This window comes from Diceros bicornis, chromosome 12 (assembly GCF_020826845.1).
Source record: "Diceros bicornis minor isolate mBicDic1 chromosome 12, mDicBic1.mat.cur, whole genome shotgun sequence".
In the NCBI taxonomy this organism is placed as follows: domain Eukaryota; kingdom Metazoa; phylum Chordata; class Mammalia; order Perissodactyla; family Rhinocerotidae; genus Diceros; species Diceros bicornis.
In genome coordinates this window covers 63,647,506-63,664,899 of record NC_080751.1, presented here as the reverse complement: position 1 = coordinate 63,664,899, position 17,394 = coordinate 63,647,506, and the positions used below count along the sequence as shown (strand labels likewise).

The 17,394-nt window shown below is 33.0% G+C and overlaps 1 protein-coding gene across 1 annotated transcript in view; it reads left to right on the top strand.

The window, feature by feature from the left end:
- GEN1 (GEN1 Holliday junction 5' flap endonuclease) overlaps nt 1-15,372 on the top strand; it is a 32,287-nt gene extending 16,915 nt beyond the window's left edge. Inside the window, exons 6-14 of the mRNA XM_058551753.1 lie at nt 154-227; nt 2,331-2,422; nt 3,769-3,919; nt 4,231-4,267; nt 4,357-4,437; nt 5,376-5,506; nt 7,015-7,076; nt 8,613-8,753; nt 9,268-15,372. Of these exons, the coding sequence (XP_058407736.1) occupies nt 154-227; nt 2,331-2,422; nt 3,769-3,919; nt 4,231-4,267; nt 4,357-4,437; nt 5,376-5,506; nt 7,015-7,076; nt 8,613-8,753; nt 9,268-10,589 (2,091 nt within the window). The 3' untranslated portion in view covers nt 10,590-15,372. The remainder of the gene's footprint in view (nt 1-153; nt 228-2,330; nt 2,423-3,768; nt 3,920-4,230; nt 4,268-4,356; nt 4,438-5,375; nt 5,507-7,014; nt 7,077-8,612; nt 8,754-9,267) is intronic.
- Nucleotides 15,373-17,394: the final 2,022 nt, after the last annotated feature.

Sequence of the window (17,394 nt, the reverse complement as noted above, 5' to 3'; positions counted from 1 at the left end):
TACAGCAGTGTATCTTGCACATCTTTTCTCATAATTACACAGAGTTACTTCGTTCTCTCAGTTGCGCAATCTTCCATTGAATGGTCCTGCTGTACTTTATTTATCCATTCCCTAGTGAGTAACATTTGAATTTCTTTTCCCACTTTCTGAAAGGGAGTCCCTGGAGTTGGAAAAGAGCAAGCTTTAAAACTAATACAGATTTTGAAAGGGCAAAGTTTACTTCAAAGGTAACTAAAAATTACTTTTTCTTGTGACACTGGACTTTTATTCTTGTTGAACTTAATAGCTAATATCACAAAAAGTATTGTGCTTTCCCAAAAAGGGTTTTGTGTTTTTAAGCTGATCTATATTTTCATTTAAAATCACTTATTTTTATTTATTCTAAAGTTTTGCAAAGAAAGGATGAGCATATATGTCCTAAGCCATTCTGTATGTTTTTCAATATTTTTAGGTCACTACAAACACAAGTAGTAAGATGTCAAAGGCATTTATTTATAACCATGAGCATTTGCCACAGACTATTTTAGACTATTTTACTACCAAGTGGAGATAAACATAAGATTAAAATAATTTTATATTTAAAATTATTTTTGATATAAAATACTTTTATATTGTATTTATTTTCTATAAATGAAATGCCTGACATGTTGCAAATATTTAATAAGTAACATTTGATCAAAATTTTTGCTTTACTGCCCTTTGTTCTATAGCCACACATTTACTAATACATTAATTCTAATTAATTTAGACCAGGCAATTTGATGATTCAAAACTATTAAGATGCAGAATATATTGACGTTTATAAACTATGCTATTTGGTTTTGAAAGCATGTGAATTATATTTACTTAATTGAAATCAATGGTTTATGAAAATTAATATTAATGATGATAAAGTGTAGAGTGAATAAGAAAGAAAGGAACTGGGACACTGGGAGACTTAAAACAGTCTTGGCCTCCAGTAGGTTTGAGATGGTGAAAGCACGAAAGGAAACGTTAACTTGTAGAAATCAAGAAGGAATGACCATGAAAAAAATTTCAAATCACTGCGCTCTTTCTTACAATGCTTCTCTTTCAGCTGTAAAGCTGTTGATAGATCTAAGACTTCAGTAAATCCATTATTGATATCAGTGATTGCTGTGCCAAAGCAGGGAAAAAAGGTCTACTTTGGCATGGGAGTGAGTTAAGGAATCATTTGGGAATTGTGAAGAATAATGTAAGGAAGGAAAAGCAAGCGAATGTCCGTGCTTGGCTAACTACAAATCATTCTTACTGAAACAGTTTCAGCAAATTTGTACTTTTGGCAACATTTTATTAAATGTTTGTCATAACACTTGAAAATAATGAAATTACATTTCTTGTTATAATTTTCTGTCATTCTAATTTTGATCAATTTAGACTGACTTTTCCCCTAGTAGTTTTTAATTTTTGAAGTTCTACTTATTATTTTACCGGCAGCAATTAGTGCTAATTTTTAGCAAGCTTGTACTTGGTCTTTGTAGTAAATGAGTTAGAAATTCCAAAAGCTAAATAATAACTCTTAGTACCAGATACTACACAATGAGCTGAAGAGATAACCTAGCTTTTCAGTAAAACTTTAACTTCTGTAAGTAGAGGAACACAATTCAGAATACTTACGTCTTATGATAAATATTTAACTATTCTCTTGGTGGTTTTATGTTGACCTAGAACTTTAACCAAAAATAAAACTAACTTTTATTTAGTAGAAATCTTAGCAGTAATATACATTTTTCTTAAAATCTTTCATTAAACAGGTAATGTTTTCACTGTTTGCGCAGAGATTTAAAAAATGATAATTTCAAATGATCTATATTTTTTTAGCAAGTTTTTACTCAGAAGCTTAAGGTTTTATTTAGTGTTATACTTTACCCTTCACCCTAATTTCCAATAGAGATAAATTGTCTTGTACTGGATTCTGTTTGTTTCATACCCTTGCATACAGAAAAGAGATAAAAAATAGATACATACAAATCATTCTCCCCACATATTGCTGCCTCACTTAAGATTTAAAAAAAAAGAAAGGCTGAATGAGTATTTGAATACACACACAAACACATCCACACACTTTCCCCTCTTTGTCTCTCTCTCTTTTTTTTGCTCCCCACTGTTGCTGTTCTGCCGTCCTTGTGGCCACATTTAGAAATTGTGGTACATAGACTGAGGGTTTTCCCAGGCTCGGCCAGCAACTTTTTCTACCACCAAAGGAACAATAAGTAGGGAGGTGGAAGGGAACAGTATAGCCAGACATTTGAGAACATGGCATTTTGGTAACCTTGCTATTTTATTTTTTTTTAAACCATTTTCTTTTAAAGGTTTAATCAGTGGAATGAAAAATCTTGTTACTCTAATCCACAACCACTAGTCATTAAAAAACTGGCTCATTGCTCTGTGTGTTCCCATCCTGGTAAGTAGACATAGGGAAAGATATCTCTAGAATATTAGTGTCTGATACCAATGTTTTCATCCCTGTTCTTGTAGTACTTTGTACACAATTATCTTCCTCGCTGGATTGGGAATCTCAGTCAGGAATTGTGTCACATACACATAGTAGGGACTCAGTAAATGTTTATTGAATGAAATAATGTGATGTAAATGATAAATATAGGATAAATGCAGTTTCAAACTGTGATACCAAATTACTTAGATCTTAAAATTATGTTTACAATATAGAAATTCATTTTAAGAAAAAAATATTGTACTGATAAGTCTTGGGGGAGAAGGGAGCTGAAACCATTTGTTTTTATATCAGTTATTTATATTTATATACTTAAATGCTTCTTAATTGTCCTATAGAGTGTTTTTATCATATGTGAAGATAGTGACTTAAAACTAATCTCTAATAGATGTTCATTGTTATTGAAAAGAGCTTGGATCCTCTTCATTAGTCTTGGTAAAAAAATGATGTCACTGACATGTACTGAGTCAGAAAGGCCTTTTGCTCTCAGGAGAGATTAAGAGATCATGTTAGCTCATCTTTTAAAAGAAATTCTTCTGTATCTATTTGTCTTGATATGTTTTTATTAACATTGTTAAATTATAGATGAAATCGTGGAAGGAATAAATGTTTTTATAGATAGGATGCCTTCCATAGTTTTTTGATACCTTATAAAATAAGACAATTTTAGGTAATTTATCAATCAATTATGTATGTTCTTCCATTTTCTCAAAACAATGTTGAAAGTGGTCATGCTTTCTTTTTAAAGGGAACTAGGGCCCCACACTCATGCCACAGTCATAATTTGTTCATGTTCCAAGCATAGTTTAAAAATAGCTGTACAGGTAACTGAGAGCTAGCCACTAGCAGAGGTAGTTAACTGATATATTTTAGTATTCTCATTAAAGAAAACATTTCATGAATTATTCTATTAAGTAAATAATCTTTTTTTAATACTAATAGTATCCTACTTTCCTTGCATGTAGCTACCACAAAAACTACAAAGTTTTCCATTGTTGATTATTATAAATGTATAATTTCAAGTTACAAATTAACACTTTCAGATAGAAGAGTAATTTACAAAAAAATGTAGTGTCATGTGATAGTAATAGCTCGAGATCTACTTTATCCTAAGAATTACAATAGTGTTCATTACTCTATTCGACCTAAATGTAGTGAAACTTTTCTATTTGCTAGGCACTGTGCTAGGCAGTATTTGTTTTTGAAAGTTTGGATAAGGGCAAAAACATAAAAATGTATGTAGAAGGTAATTCTAAAAAGCAGTGAAAATCATACTTTTTTGTGTCTCCATAAAGGTTCACCTAAGGATCATGAACATAATGGATGCAAATTGTGTAAAACTGATCGATACTGTGAACCACATGATTCTGAATACTGTTGTCCTTGTGAGTGGCACCATACAGAACCTGATAGGCAACTGAATGCAGTGGAGAACAGTATTAAGAAGTAAGGTTTTTTTTTTTAACTCATTTTTTTCTGGCATGACCTATTTGTACACCTGTGGTTGAAGTATTTCCACATAACCGTCCCCCGAGTCTGGATTAGTAATGTTTCACAAAATCCTTTTCTGTATTCTGTGCAAAAATTAGGCTATCTCAGAAGAGAGTAATTTAATAGTTATTCAAAGAGAAGCTTAATGACAGGGGTACTATACAGGGATATTTTTCATTAAATGGAAAGAGATTGGACGAGATGATTTCAGAGTCTGTCTAAAATTGCCAGATTGTGTTAATAACATGTATGTAATTTATTTTCAGAAAAGCTTGCAGTTGTGAAGGATTCCCATTCCATGAGGTAATAAGTAATATTTCAACTATGTGTTTATTTCAGAAGCTTCTTTAAAAGTTTGAAGTCTCAGTTGCTATTTTCTTTTCTCTTGCTAGGTTATTCAAGAATTCCTTTTGAACAAGGATAAATTGGTGAAGGCAATCAGGTACCAAAGACCTGATTTATTATTGTTTCAGGTATCTGAAAATAAGTTCTTACTTTATGGTATGAAGTTGGATACTAGGACAAGAAGAAAAGATAATCACTTTGATTGGTCTGAGAGGAGGTTTAAAATAGATGACTATTGACTGCCCATATATTTTTCAGCATTTATTTCTAATCTTCATTCCTCTGCCACACAGTAACCGTATTGCAGACCATAAGACAAACCATAATTGTGCTATACTTCAGAAGTACAGCTGTACTTAAATACCATGTACAGATACGTTGTATTCAGGGATATGTTGGGGGAAAGGGGCTAATAACAAGAGAATGTCAATATATTGTTGTGGTAAGCAGTATAGTTTACAAGGGCATTGGGATTTGTAATCAGTGACCTAAATTTAAATTTGGACCATCTGTCACTTATGATGTGACCCTGCATATGTGTTATCCTCAAAATAGAAATAATATTACTTATCTCATGCAGTCACTATGAGAATCGTTATATTATTTACATTAACCCCTAATATAGTGGCTAGGGAAATGGAGTGGCTCAATAAATTATAACTGCTTGTTACTTACCCCTATCAACAACAGTAACAACAATGGCAACCAACATTTATCGAACGTTTAAAATTTGCTATTATATTTAACACATTACATGAAATCTCACTTAATGTTCATAATTTGTGAGCTGGGTTATATTTTACAGATGGAAAACCTGAGGCTAAGAGAGGTTGAGTAATTGACCCAACATCTAGGAAATATCATAATGGCATTCAAATCAAGAACCCTCACATTTAAACATTATGGGGTATTGCCTCCTTAGGAGACTCATTGTCCTTTCTGAGAATATTCTCATTGATACTACTTTAACTAATGTTAATTCTGAAGGAAAAAATAGTATCACTTGAAAGTACTGTTTGTCTCCAAGAAATAATAAAATCTTATTTTATTTTTATTAAATTTACAGAGATTTACTCTTGAAAAAATGGATTGGCCCAATGACTATGCATGTGAGAAATTGTTGGTGCTTTTGACCCACTATGACATGATAGAAAGAAAGCTTGGCAGAAGGAACTCTGATCAATTACAGCCAGTTCGGTAATATAAAGAACTGTATGAAGAAGTCTCTTGTTTCCATTTGAATATCTTATGATCTAAAATATTCTTAATATCTTTCATAATAGGATGTATAGCTCTTTGTTTTATAAAGGTGGAGGAAGGATCTACTGGAATATTAAAAGCTTATTCAGGGCTTACAGTCAAGATAACATAGTAAGTTTGTGCTTTGACCCACTTTTCTGCTTCAAACATGTAGTAATAATGGGTGATTAAAAGAAATAAATATAAAAAGATATAGCCAGGCTTAGTCAGATAACTATTTCAATGGACCAGAAAGGGAACAAAAATGTAAAGTGAATGGAGGGACTGAAACTGAGAATTGATGAATCTCAGTGAAGGGTGTATAAGTATTCATTGTACTACACCTGCAGTTTTTCTAAAAGTTTGAAAATTTTCAAAATTAAAAGTTTGGGAGGAAGTATCAAGGAGAAAAGATTTAAACTACAAAGGAATGGCAATCTAGTAGTGCACATCTTTCATGACAGTAATAGATGCCAGAAGATAATGGAGTAGTATTTTAAAGCTTTGAGTGAAAATAATTGGCAGCCTAGACATCATTAAAACATTGTTCACGATTGGTGAGGCATTTTGCAGACATACGAAAACTAAGAGTTTACCACTCACAGACCCTCATTAAAAGCACTATTAAAGGATGTCCTTCAGCAAGAAGAAAAATGAACTGAGAGGGAAGAATGTGGATAACAAGAAACAATGATCAACATAGAAATTGATACAACATATTTAGCTCATTTAATAAACTGACTGGAAAAACATGCATATCTGCATAATGCTTGATGATTAATATATGATGATAATATTAAAACTCCCAAAATATGCATGTAAACATTTGAGAGTAACCAGTAAAACATTAGAAATACAATCTCTATCTTCTAAACCAATACTTAAATAGGAAAGTAAAACTATCAGACAAAAAGAATACAGGAAGGAGGAAAGGGAAGTAGCAAAGAAAAAGCTTGATAACAGAAAACACAAAGTAAGATGTGTGAATGGGTCCAACTATATCAGTAACCACAATAAGTGGATTAAACCCATCTGTTAAAGGACATTATATTGGATGAGTAAACGAAATTCAGCAATATTCTGCTTATAAGGCATATACAGAATAAAACTCTACAAAGTTTGAAAATAAAGAGATTTAAAGGCAAATATTTACCAAAGTGATGTAGCAAAATTAACGGAAACAAAATAGACGTTAAAACAAAAATTATTGTGGAAAAGAGGAACACTGAAAAGACAAGCAACGATCTACTGATAGGATCTAACAGTTATAAACTCTGCACCTAACAATAAAATTATCTTTTGAATAAACTAATCAAAGGAGTAACTATGCATTAATTCCTTATAATATTTTAGAGCATTATAAAAATAGAATAAAAATCAATGGAAATTGAATTATTCAATCTACAAATTGAAAGTTTCCAAATAACTCATGCAATTGGACCTCATTAGATGAATTTATTTTTCAGAATTGTTAAAAACCGAATCAAAAATGGAGTTCATTGCTTTGAAATAGAATGGGAAAAGCCTGGTATGTACACTTTAAGCAAAATTTATAACGTTCGACCATATATGTTTAGCGAATGTCATATAGATATGTAAAACATATGTATGTATATAAGAAATAAACCTATCACATGCACCGAGGATTATTTCTGTAGTTTACCTGTTATTTAAATAGATTTTCACTAATAGTAAATATGAAAAACTTAATTTTATTTTCATCCTTAAATTGATATTTCTTTTGTAATTAATGTTAAGAAAATGATATGGAAATAGTTTTGATTTATATTTCTCAAGAAAATGCTGCTACAAATGGTCTGGTCATTGAATTGCACTGTATAGCTGGGTCTAAGAAATCAAGGTCGCTGAATAGCACCTGGGGTTCTCTTCCTCCCCTTTCTTTACTCTGTTTAGTTTTCATGGGAATTTATAGTTGTCAAATTACTCTTATTTTGCTACAAACAGAAATACAGTGAACTCGGAATTAGTTCCCAAAACTGAAGACAAGGAAAGCACAGATCATTTAAAATGGAAAATAATCCCAAATTCATTTCCAGTTGGCTTCGAAATTAGATTGTGTAATTATATTTGAACGAGTGAGAGAGTAGATCTGTTCAATCAAAATTTAAACTGTAGGCAACTTTGAAGAATGAAACTATAAAATATTAGATAACCCATTCTAAGCAATAATAGGAAAATAGAAGGCTGAAGAATTTTGAAAACTGTTTAGGAACAATTCCACCAACTGTAGAATATTTTCGGGAAAGAAAATGGCACTAACCCAGTCTGGCAGTGCATCTCCTCTATCTGGAACTGAGGATTAGGTACCCACTTTCACTTATCCTTTTGGGAGCTATCTCTTGAGGGAGAAAATGTACCCCAAGCTAGTTTGACTAAAAACACTTTAAGTTCATCTGTTTCCGTTGTTTCTACTTTAAACTCATCAACTAATATTTTTATTATAATTTGACTTCTCAAAGTCAATTTTGCCCTCATATAGGATAAATACAAGAATCTAGTCTACTATTTATATATCTTATTGTCAATTTACATGTAAGCATTCTCATTTTCATTTATCAGGTGCTTGTGAGTCCAGTAAGCCTGGGTGTATAATCAAGAGATTGATAACCTCTGAAACAACAGTCTGGAAAATGTAATATTTTTGATGACCCTTTCAATTCTGTTCTTTTCAGAAGCCACCACTAAGCAAAGTTAATGCTGAAGTTTTAGGAAACTCTCTGTTCCCGTTCTTTATCTGGAATTTTAACACTTATTCTACTAAATTAAAGTCAACTTTATTTAAGCTACTCCTACCATCTCTGAAGCAAGAGAATTTAAAGTTCTAATTTAAAGGGAATCTCCTTCCAGCTTTTGCCAGGCAGAATAAAATCAATTCTATACTAGTATCAACAGATGATTAGTATAGAGATGTTGTAAAGCAAGATTTGCAATGAATTATTCATTTGTGGATGACTTAGTTTACCTGGTAAACTTAGTTACCTGGAAAAATTGAATTTTTAAAATCTGCAATTAAGGCTATTTTACTATATTTTTAATCTTTTAGAGCATTATGCTATAGAAGATAAATGTGGAGAACTGGTTCTACGAACAATAGAAGAAGAATCATTGTTTGAGGCAGCTTATCCCGAGATTGTTGCTATTTACCAAAAACAAAAGTTAGAAATTAAAGGGAAGAAACAACAAAGTAAGTATTGCATTTGATAGCTATTTATGCCACAGACAAATGTTATAGAAGAGCCACCTGTTCTATTTGAATCTATCTTGTCTAAATTTTGCTGAAAGTTCTATAAAATCAAGAATAAGGATTCTACTCGTGCTTTTTGTCTTGACATACTTTCTTTTAAAGCTGAAAATCCAAGAGTAAACCATTCTGCTCTGTGTTTGCTAACTTAAGCAAGTATTAATAATAGTAATTATACTAACCACTTATTGAGCAACTGGTATGTGTAAATTTTGGATTAAAATACACTTTCTTTATTTCCCAGAACTCAGTGAGGAAAACAATTCAATTATAACACTGTTTCCAAAAGAAAATATTTTAAATATTTTGCTTTATAACACAGTTTCCAGGAATGCACTGAGATAAAAAAGGCAAAAATTGATTATATAGAAGATTTCCAGTCCGAACTCTTTAGTTGTTTACTCAAATTAAGGAAAATAAAATAGATTTTAATTGTATTTTTTTTTTCTCTTTTCAGGCATGAAAATTAAGCCTAAAGAAAACAATTTGCCAGAATCAGATGATATGATGAGTTTTCAGTCACAAATGACTTTAAAACCCACATGTGAAATCACTTCTAAGCAGAATTTCAAGTTACATTTGGAAGTTTCCCCTGATTCCAAATTACCCCAGGAATCTATTTCTGCGTCATTGAATAGCTTGCTTTTACCTGAAGATGCTCTTTGTTTGAATACACAAGAGCTGTTAGTGTCTGCTCCAAGACCTTTGGCTATGCAGCAAATTAAAACTGTCAGTAAGTCTTTAATTTCAGAATCTAGTCAACCCAATACCTCATCTCATAATGTATCGGCGATTGCTGATCTACACTTGAGCACCATTGACTGGGAGAGTACTTCTTTTAGTAATTCTCCAGCTACTCCAAGGAATACTTTCTCTCGTGGTTTAAAATCAGAACTTGAAACAGCCATCCCTGATAGCTTTAGAAATATCCCAAAACAATTGCCATGTGAATCAGAATGGTACACCACAAACATCAATAAAGTGTTGGACTGGGATCTTCGAAAGTCTAATCCTGAAGAGCATCTGCTTTCTGGCATTACTGATTTACATCTTCAGGATTTGCCTTTAAAGGAACGAATACGTGTAAAATCATCATATCCTCAGGAGAATGTACAACCAGATATTGACCTAAAATCTTTATCCCTCCTTACCATAAAAGAACATTGTATTGCTAACAGTAGTTCTGATTGTCCATCACATCTTTCAAAGGATATTCTAGGAATTCATTTGCAAAATGAATCTAGAAACTCTAAAGTTCTAAAAGGAGACCAGCTGTTTCAAGAAAACTATAAAGTGAGTACTTCTATACCTTATTCTGTCAATAATCCAATAGTAAAGACCTCCAATGTTAGAGTTAGACCACCAAATACTGCCTTAGATCATAGTAGAAAAGTTGATGTGCAAACTACTCAGAAAATTGTGATGAAGAAAAGCATTTGCCTTGACAGACATTCCTCTGATGAAGAAAGTGTCCCAGTGTTTGGGAAAGCTAAGTATGCAACTCAGAAAATGAAGCGGAATTCTCAGAAGCATAACCCAGTGCAATTCAAGAAAAATGATGTCAACAAGTTGACTAACTCTAAGATACATATTAAAGAAACTGAACAGTGTGTCCAGGCTTATAAAACAGCTAGAAATGAAGAAAACTGTTTCCCAATTGCAGCAAAAGATTCTCTGAATTTTCTACAGTGTCATAAGGAAAAAGAAGATTCTGGTGCTTCTTTGGATAGTCCTCTTCCTTTACGTCAGAGATTAAAACTGAGGTTCCAAAACACTTGAAATGAAATTTAAAATATTTAAATATAAGTTAGTATTCTAGCACCATCAGCATTGACAGAGGCAGAAGGAATGTATCTAGTTAATGTTTGGTAGAAAAATGTAATGTGATTCTATATGTCATGAGACTTTTGCCATTTTAATCAAAATTGTAATAAAAAATGATACCTAAAACTTTGGTTTTAAAAGATGGTCTTTGTGATGACAATTTCAGATAATGTATATTTTTAAAACATACTTTTCCCCTTTTTTATATTTTTATTGATTATTTTTTAGTTATAGCTTTTAAATGTTAGGACAGTACCAGACAGAGTAAATGCTTCATTCATTTGCTCATTTTTACTCATTTCTTACACAGGCCTCTGAAATGTTTATTTATATTCCAGCTTGTTCCCAAGAGGATACTTCTTTATAGTTGACTTCATTCTCACAGTGTTTTCTATTGTGCCTTTCCTGAGAGTTGTGTTTTCTCTCAATGTGAAGATATTTCTAGTGTGCTCTTCCAGTTTTGGTAACCTTATTCTCTTTTGTGAGGAGCAAAAATGGAAAAGGAGAAGATGATCAATATATGGAGCAAAACTTATGGTTGTAAATGGCTGAATAAACTGAGGAAAGTTACTCCTTACATATCCCCAGAAATTCACAGGTATGCCAAATGGAAAAAGGTTTGGAAAATAGAATGTACAACCAGAAGAGGATTAGAAATTTTCTTAGGATCACACAGCTAATGAATATTGGTGTGGGAACCAGATTTCTTCCCTCTCAATTCATTGTTTTTTTTTCTGTTTTCTTTCTCTTCTATAGCACTTTTTTCTTTGCTTTACTCTTGTTTTAAAAATGAATCTACAATATTGACTTCAATACCTCCAAATATTAAGTTGTGCATTAATTTATTTAGCACTCAAAAATCCTAGAGGCAACTAGCTTGTAAAGAAAAAAGTAAAACTCTCTATTTGCAGATGACAAGATCTTGTATATACAAAATTCTAAGGAATCCAGTTAAAACTGATAAATGAGTTCAGCACGTTGCAGGATACATGATCAATATACAAATGTCAATTGTATTTCTATACACCTGTAGTGAATAATACTTAATGACATTAAGAAAACAATTCTGTTTACAACAGCATCAGAAAAAATAAAATACTTTGGAATAAATTTAACAAAAAATGCAAAACTTATACTCTGAAACTACAAAATATTATTGAGAAAAAGAAAGAAAACCTAAATGAATGGAAAGACATCCCATGTTCATGGATCAGAAGACTTGATATTAAGATGGCAATATTCTCCAAAATGATCTACAGATTCAATGCAGTCCCTGTCAATGCCAGCTGATTTCTTTGTAGAAACTGACAAGCTGATTCTCAAATTCATATGGAAATTTAAGAGACACAAATAGGCAAAACAATCTTGAAAAAAAGAAACGGGTGGGGCTGGGCTGGTGGTGAAGTGGTTAAGTGCATGTGTTCTGCTTCGGTGGCCCGGGCGTTGTAGGTTCAGATCCCAGGTGCACGCTGACGCACTGCTTGTCAAGCCATACTGTGGCAGCGTCCCATGTAAAGTAGAGGAAGATGGGCATGGATGTTAGCCCAGGGCCAGTCTTCCTCAGCAAAAAGAGGAGGATTGGTAGATGTTAGCACAGGGCTGATCTTCCTCAAAAAAAATAAATAAATAAATAAAATGGGAGGACTCACTTTCTGATTTTGATTTCAAAACTTACTACAAAGCTACAGTAATGAAGAGTGTGTTGTAATAGCATAAAGATAGACATATAGACTGATGGAATAGAATTGAGAGTCCAGAAATATGCCCTCACATTTATATTCAATTGATTTTCAACCAGCGTGCCAAGACAATTCAATGGGGAAACAATAGCCTTTCAGCAAATGCTACTAATACAACTGGATATCCACATGCAAAACAATGAAGTTTGAACCCTACCTCATACAATATACAAAAAATAACTCAAAATGGATCAAAGACCTAAATGTCAGCTAAACTATAAAACTCTTAGAAGAAAACATAGACATAAATCTTTGTGACTTTGTATTAGGCAAGGGTTTCTTAGATATGATGCCAAAAGCACAGGCAATAAGAAAAAAAAATAGATCAATTAGACTTCATCAAAACTAAAACTTTTGTGTTTCAGAGAACACCACCAAGAAAATGAAGAGATAACCCATAAAATGGCAGAAAATATTTGCAAATCATAATTGTGTTAAAGGACTTATATCTAGAGGGTCTTGTATAAAGAACTCTTACAACTCAATAATAAAAAAAAATAAGAATGCATAAAGTATCTGGATAGACATTTCTCCAAAGAAGATAAATAGCCAATAAGCACATGAAAAAATTCTCAACATCATTAGTCATCAGAAAAATGCAAATCAAAACCACAATGAAATACCACCTTATACCCAATAGGATGGCTAGAATCAAAAAAGCAAACAATAACAAGTGTTGGTGAGAATGTGGAGAAATTAGAACCCTTATAACCTGCTGGTAGGAATGTAAAATGGGGCAGCCACTTTGAAAAAACTCTGGTGGTTCCTCAAAAGGTTAAACATAGTTAATATATGATCCAGCAAATCCACTTCCAGGTATATACCCAAGAGAAATGAAGACATACATTCACACAAAAACTTGTACACAAGTGTCCATGGCAGCGTTATTCATAATAGCCCAGAGATGGAAACAACCCAAATATCCATACTGATGAATGGGTAAACAAAATGTGGTATATCAATACAATGGGACATTGGCAATAAAAAGAAATGAAGTACTGATATGTGTTACACCATGATGAACCTTGAAAACTAGGTGCTAAATGCTAAGTGAAAGAGGCCAGTCACAAAAGACCACATATTGTATGATTCAATTTATATGAAACGTCCCAAATAGGCAAATCGATAATCTGTAGAAACAGAAAGTAGACTCATGGTTACCAAGGGCTGTGGAGAGGAGGGGAGGTTGAGGAGGGAGAAGATGAATGACTGCAAATGGGATGGGTTTTTTGGGAAGTAGGTGGATGATGAAAACGTTCTAAAATTAATTGTGGTGATAGTTGCAAAACTCTGACTATACTAAAACCATTGAATTGTGCAATTTAAATAGATAAATTCTATGGTATGTGAATTATATCACAATAAAGCTATTATTTTAAAAATAAAACAAATATAGAGAGTTTTACCTGTTCAGACTTTTTTTTAATATATATGTAATCTAACCTCACTCCCACATATGCACTGGCATCATTTTATAGTTTAGAAAACAAATCCAGAGAAGTGAAGACATTTTCTCAAGACTGGAAATAAAATTTTGGTTTATTAATCTAGTGTTTATTACATTATGCCATGTTGTAAAATTAGACTGAAATTTGAAATACTTTTAAATTTTTGTGTTTTCTGAAGTTGTAACTTTGTTCTTTGAAAATGCTGCTAAAGATACATAAGATGCTTAGAATCAAGCTTAACTTTGTTTTAGGAGAATGTCGTGTTTGTTGAGCACTTATATATAAAAACCTGGGCAAGGGGAATCCTAAATCAAGACAGTCAGTCCTCTGCTCTCAAGGAACCCACCTAACCTTACGGAACTATGTTTTGTATATTAATATTTTGTCCCTTTTCATTGCAGAATAGTATGACATGGTATTAATATACCACAATTTTTTTACCCATGAATTAGTTGATGGAAAATAGAGTTGTTTTCACATTTGGGTTGTTGTGAATAGTGTAGCCATGAATATTCAGATACAAGCCTTTAAGGAGACACACATTTTTACTTCTCTTGGATAAATATCTAGGAATGAGATTGCTGGTTCATATGACCAGCATGTGTTTAATTTTTTGAGATACTGTCACACTCTTCCAAAAGGGCAGAACCATTTTGTGTTCCCGCCAGCAATATATGGGAGTTTCAATTATGCTACTTGATCACTGAAGCTTAATATTGTCAATCTTCTTCCTTTTAACCATTCTAATAGGTATATAGTGGTATCTCCTTGTGGCTTTATTTGCATTTTCCTGAAAACTGGTGTCATTGAGTATCTTATGTGCATATTGGCCATTCATATATCTTCTTTGGTGGAATTCTAAATTTTTTTTTGCCAATTTTTAAATTGGGTTGATTGTCTTCTTGTTATTAAAATGTAAGTGTTCTTTATTTTTTCTGGATAAAAGTCCTTTGTCAGATAGGTCTTTTGCAAATATTTTGTCCGAGTCTGGCTTATCTTTTCATTTTAACTGTGTCTTTCAAAGAATAAAACATTTTTAATTTTGATGTCTATTTTATTAATTTTTGTTTTCAGTGGCCTGTTTAAAATATCTTTGTCTAACCCAGTCTCCCAACTATTTTTTCTTTGTTTTTTTCTGTAAGTTGAATGGTTTTTACTTCTTATATTTGGGTCTATGATTTATTTCAAGTTAACTTTACGTACAATGTGAGGTAAGGATTGAGGAACATTTTTTTCCCCATATAGAGATACAGTTGTGCAAGAGCAATTTGTTGAAAAAACATCTTTTCCCTCATTGAATTGCCTTGGCTCCTTTGTTGAAAATCAGTTGACCATGTAAGGGGGGGTCTATTGCTGAACTCTATTTTTTCATCCATTTCTATGTCTATCATTATTCCAATACCACACTGTCTTGGTTGCTTTAGCTTTATAGTAAATCTTGAAATGAAGTAATTTATCTTTGTTCATTGTCTATATTTTCTGGTCAAGATCACTAATTGGCCTCCGTGTTACTAAAGCTAATAAACAATTTACGGTCTTAAATTTGCATTTTTTCAGAATTTGACACTGTTGAACTTCCCACTTTCTTGAAAGTTTCTGTTCTCTTTTCCATGTCAGCACTGCATCTTGGTTTATTTTCTACTTCCTTAGCTATAATTTTAAATTCCTCATAGGCTTAAAAATTCATGCTCCTTAAATACTTGTGTTCCTTCAATTCTCTCTCTTCTCTTTATTCACACTTTCTAGATATTTTCTACTCTCGTGACTTGAACTGCTCACATGCTAATGACTCAGATATGGATCTTTACACAAAGCTTCTCTGCTGATCTCTAGATCTGCTTATTTAACCAATTCCTGACATCACTGGAGATAAAAGTCTGGTAATAGAGATGGTGGAAGCTTTGAGGTACCTGACATATCTAACCCTGGATATAGTTCCAAGGTTTGCTGTAACTGGTTCCTGGTTCCAAGTGAAGTCATTTGAATAGTGCACATCCATTCATTCCAGAGACATTTATTCAGGGTCAAATGCCTTGGGCTGTCAGGAAATACAAAGTGGTGTAAAACCCAATTCTTATTTTCAAAGAATTGACAATCTAGAGCAAGGTAGGGAAATGTGACATACATACAAGAATAAATTATATTGGCTAGCACAGAATCAGTTGTTAAATGAATGGAATAGGCAATTGGTACTACATAAGTCTTGGAGAGGAGGGAAGATTCTTTTAGCAAACGAAATTTGACTGGGCTTTGAGTATGGGGAGAAATTTGATTGGCAGCATTGGAGCAGCATTACAAGCAGAGGACATTTCAGTGGTTGAGGGAATAGCTTCAAGTAACCTTGACATAGACTAAAGAATGAGAATTGGCATGTTTAGGGAATGGTGAACAAGACATTGCAATTGTGGAGTCTTATTTGGAACTGCGGTCTCCAGGGAACAAATCTCTATGCAGGCAAAGAAATGGCCAGGGATTAGGGAGAAGTAAAGAGGAATCTGGACCAGAAAGCAAGTTAGGGTATCTTAGGACAAAGAGAAAAAGGAATAGGGCAAAGTGTAGCAAAGAACCTGATCAGGATGCTAAAGGATTCTCACCATACAAGCCACATATAAAGGTTTATATGTGAGTTTATTGATTCACACACTTAAGTACTAAAGATGCACCTAACCTGGTCATAGAGGAGGAAGCCACATGAATTTAAAATTGCTGGGCAACGGGGAATACTAACATTTCTTGAGTATCTACTATGTGCAAACGAGGTTCTTTACAAGCTTTTTATCCTCAAAAAATCTGTATTGCAATATTTTGAATATTCAGAAGGAAAAATAATCCTTGTTAAAACATTCCTCCAGGGATCTGCTTATCTTGATTTGTTCACTCTGAGCACCGCAATCTTGGCTATGATAGTCAGTTTAAGACCATCCAGTCCGGGTAAATACTTACAATATCCAGAGGTGTTCTTTACTTGGGATTTTATGAGATGAAAACAACAAAATTAGTTGGGAGTGAGTGATCTGGATTTATTTTGCTGTATAGTTAATATAGGCATAAATGTATGGACTCTGATGTCAACTTTCAGTTCCTCCTCCTGAAGGATTTCTCTTCTTTCATTGCCCAGATTGTACCAATCTTTTTAAAGCATTCCGTGTTGTTTTTGTTTCTGGCTGATCTGGTCTTTGATGTCGCTTGTATATAGACTTTTATCATAAGTTGCTGCTTGTTTATTTTCTCATCACTTCATTGACTATCTTGCTAAGGAGGCCTTGCTTCCCTCCAAAATACTCTGCCAAAGACCTGCCTCTAGCTACCAGGGTCCTGGAATTGGTTTCTCCCTGTTGGCTCCATACCAAGGCCCTGTTCTGGCTTTACTACTACAGGCTTTGTGTGATCAGTCTTTTAAGTACTTGGGGGTTTTTCTTCCGGATTTCATAGTGAGGAGGGTCTTACTTTTTTCTTTTGAGCAATATGGATCATGTTGTCAGACATGCCTATCTTCAAATTCTTTTCTGTTACAGATTTGCTGTGACCTTGGGATTTTCTTTTCTATGTGACCACTTCCTAACTCTTTGAGAC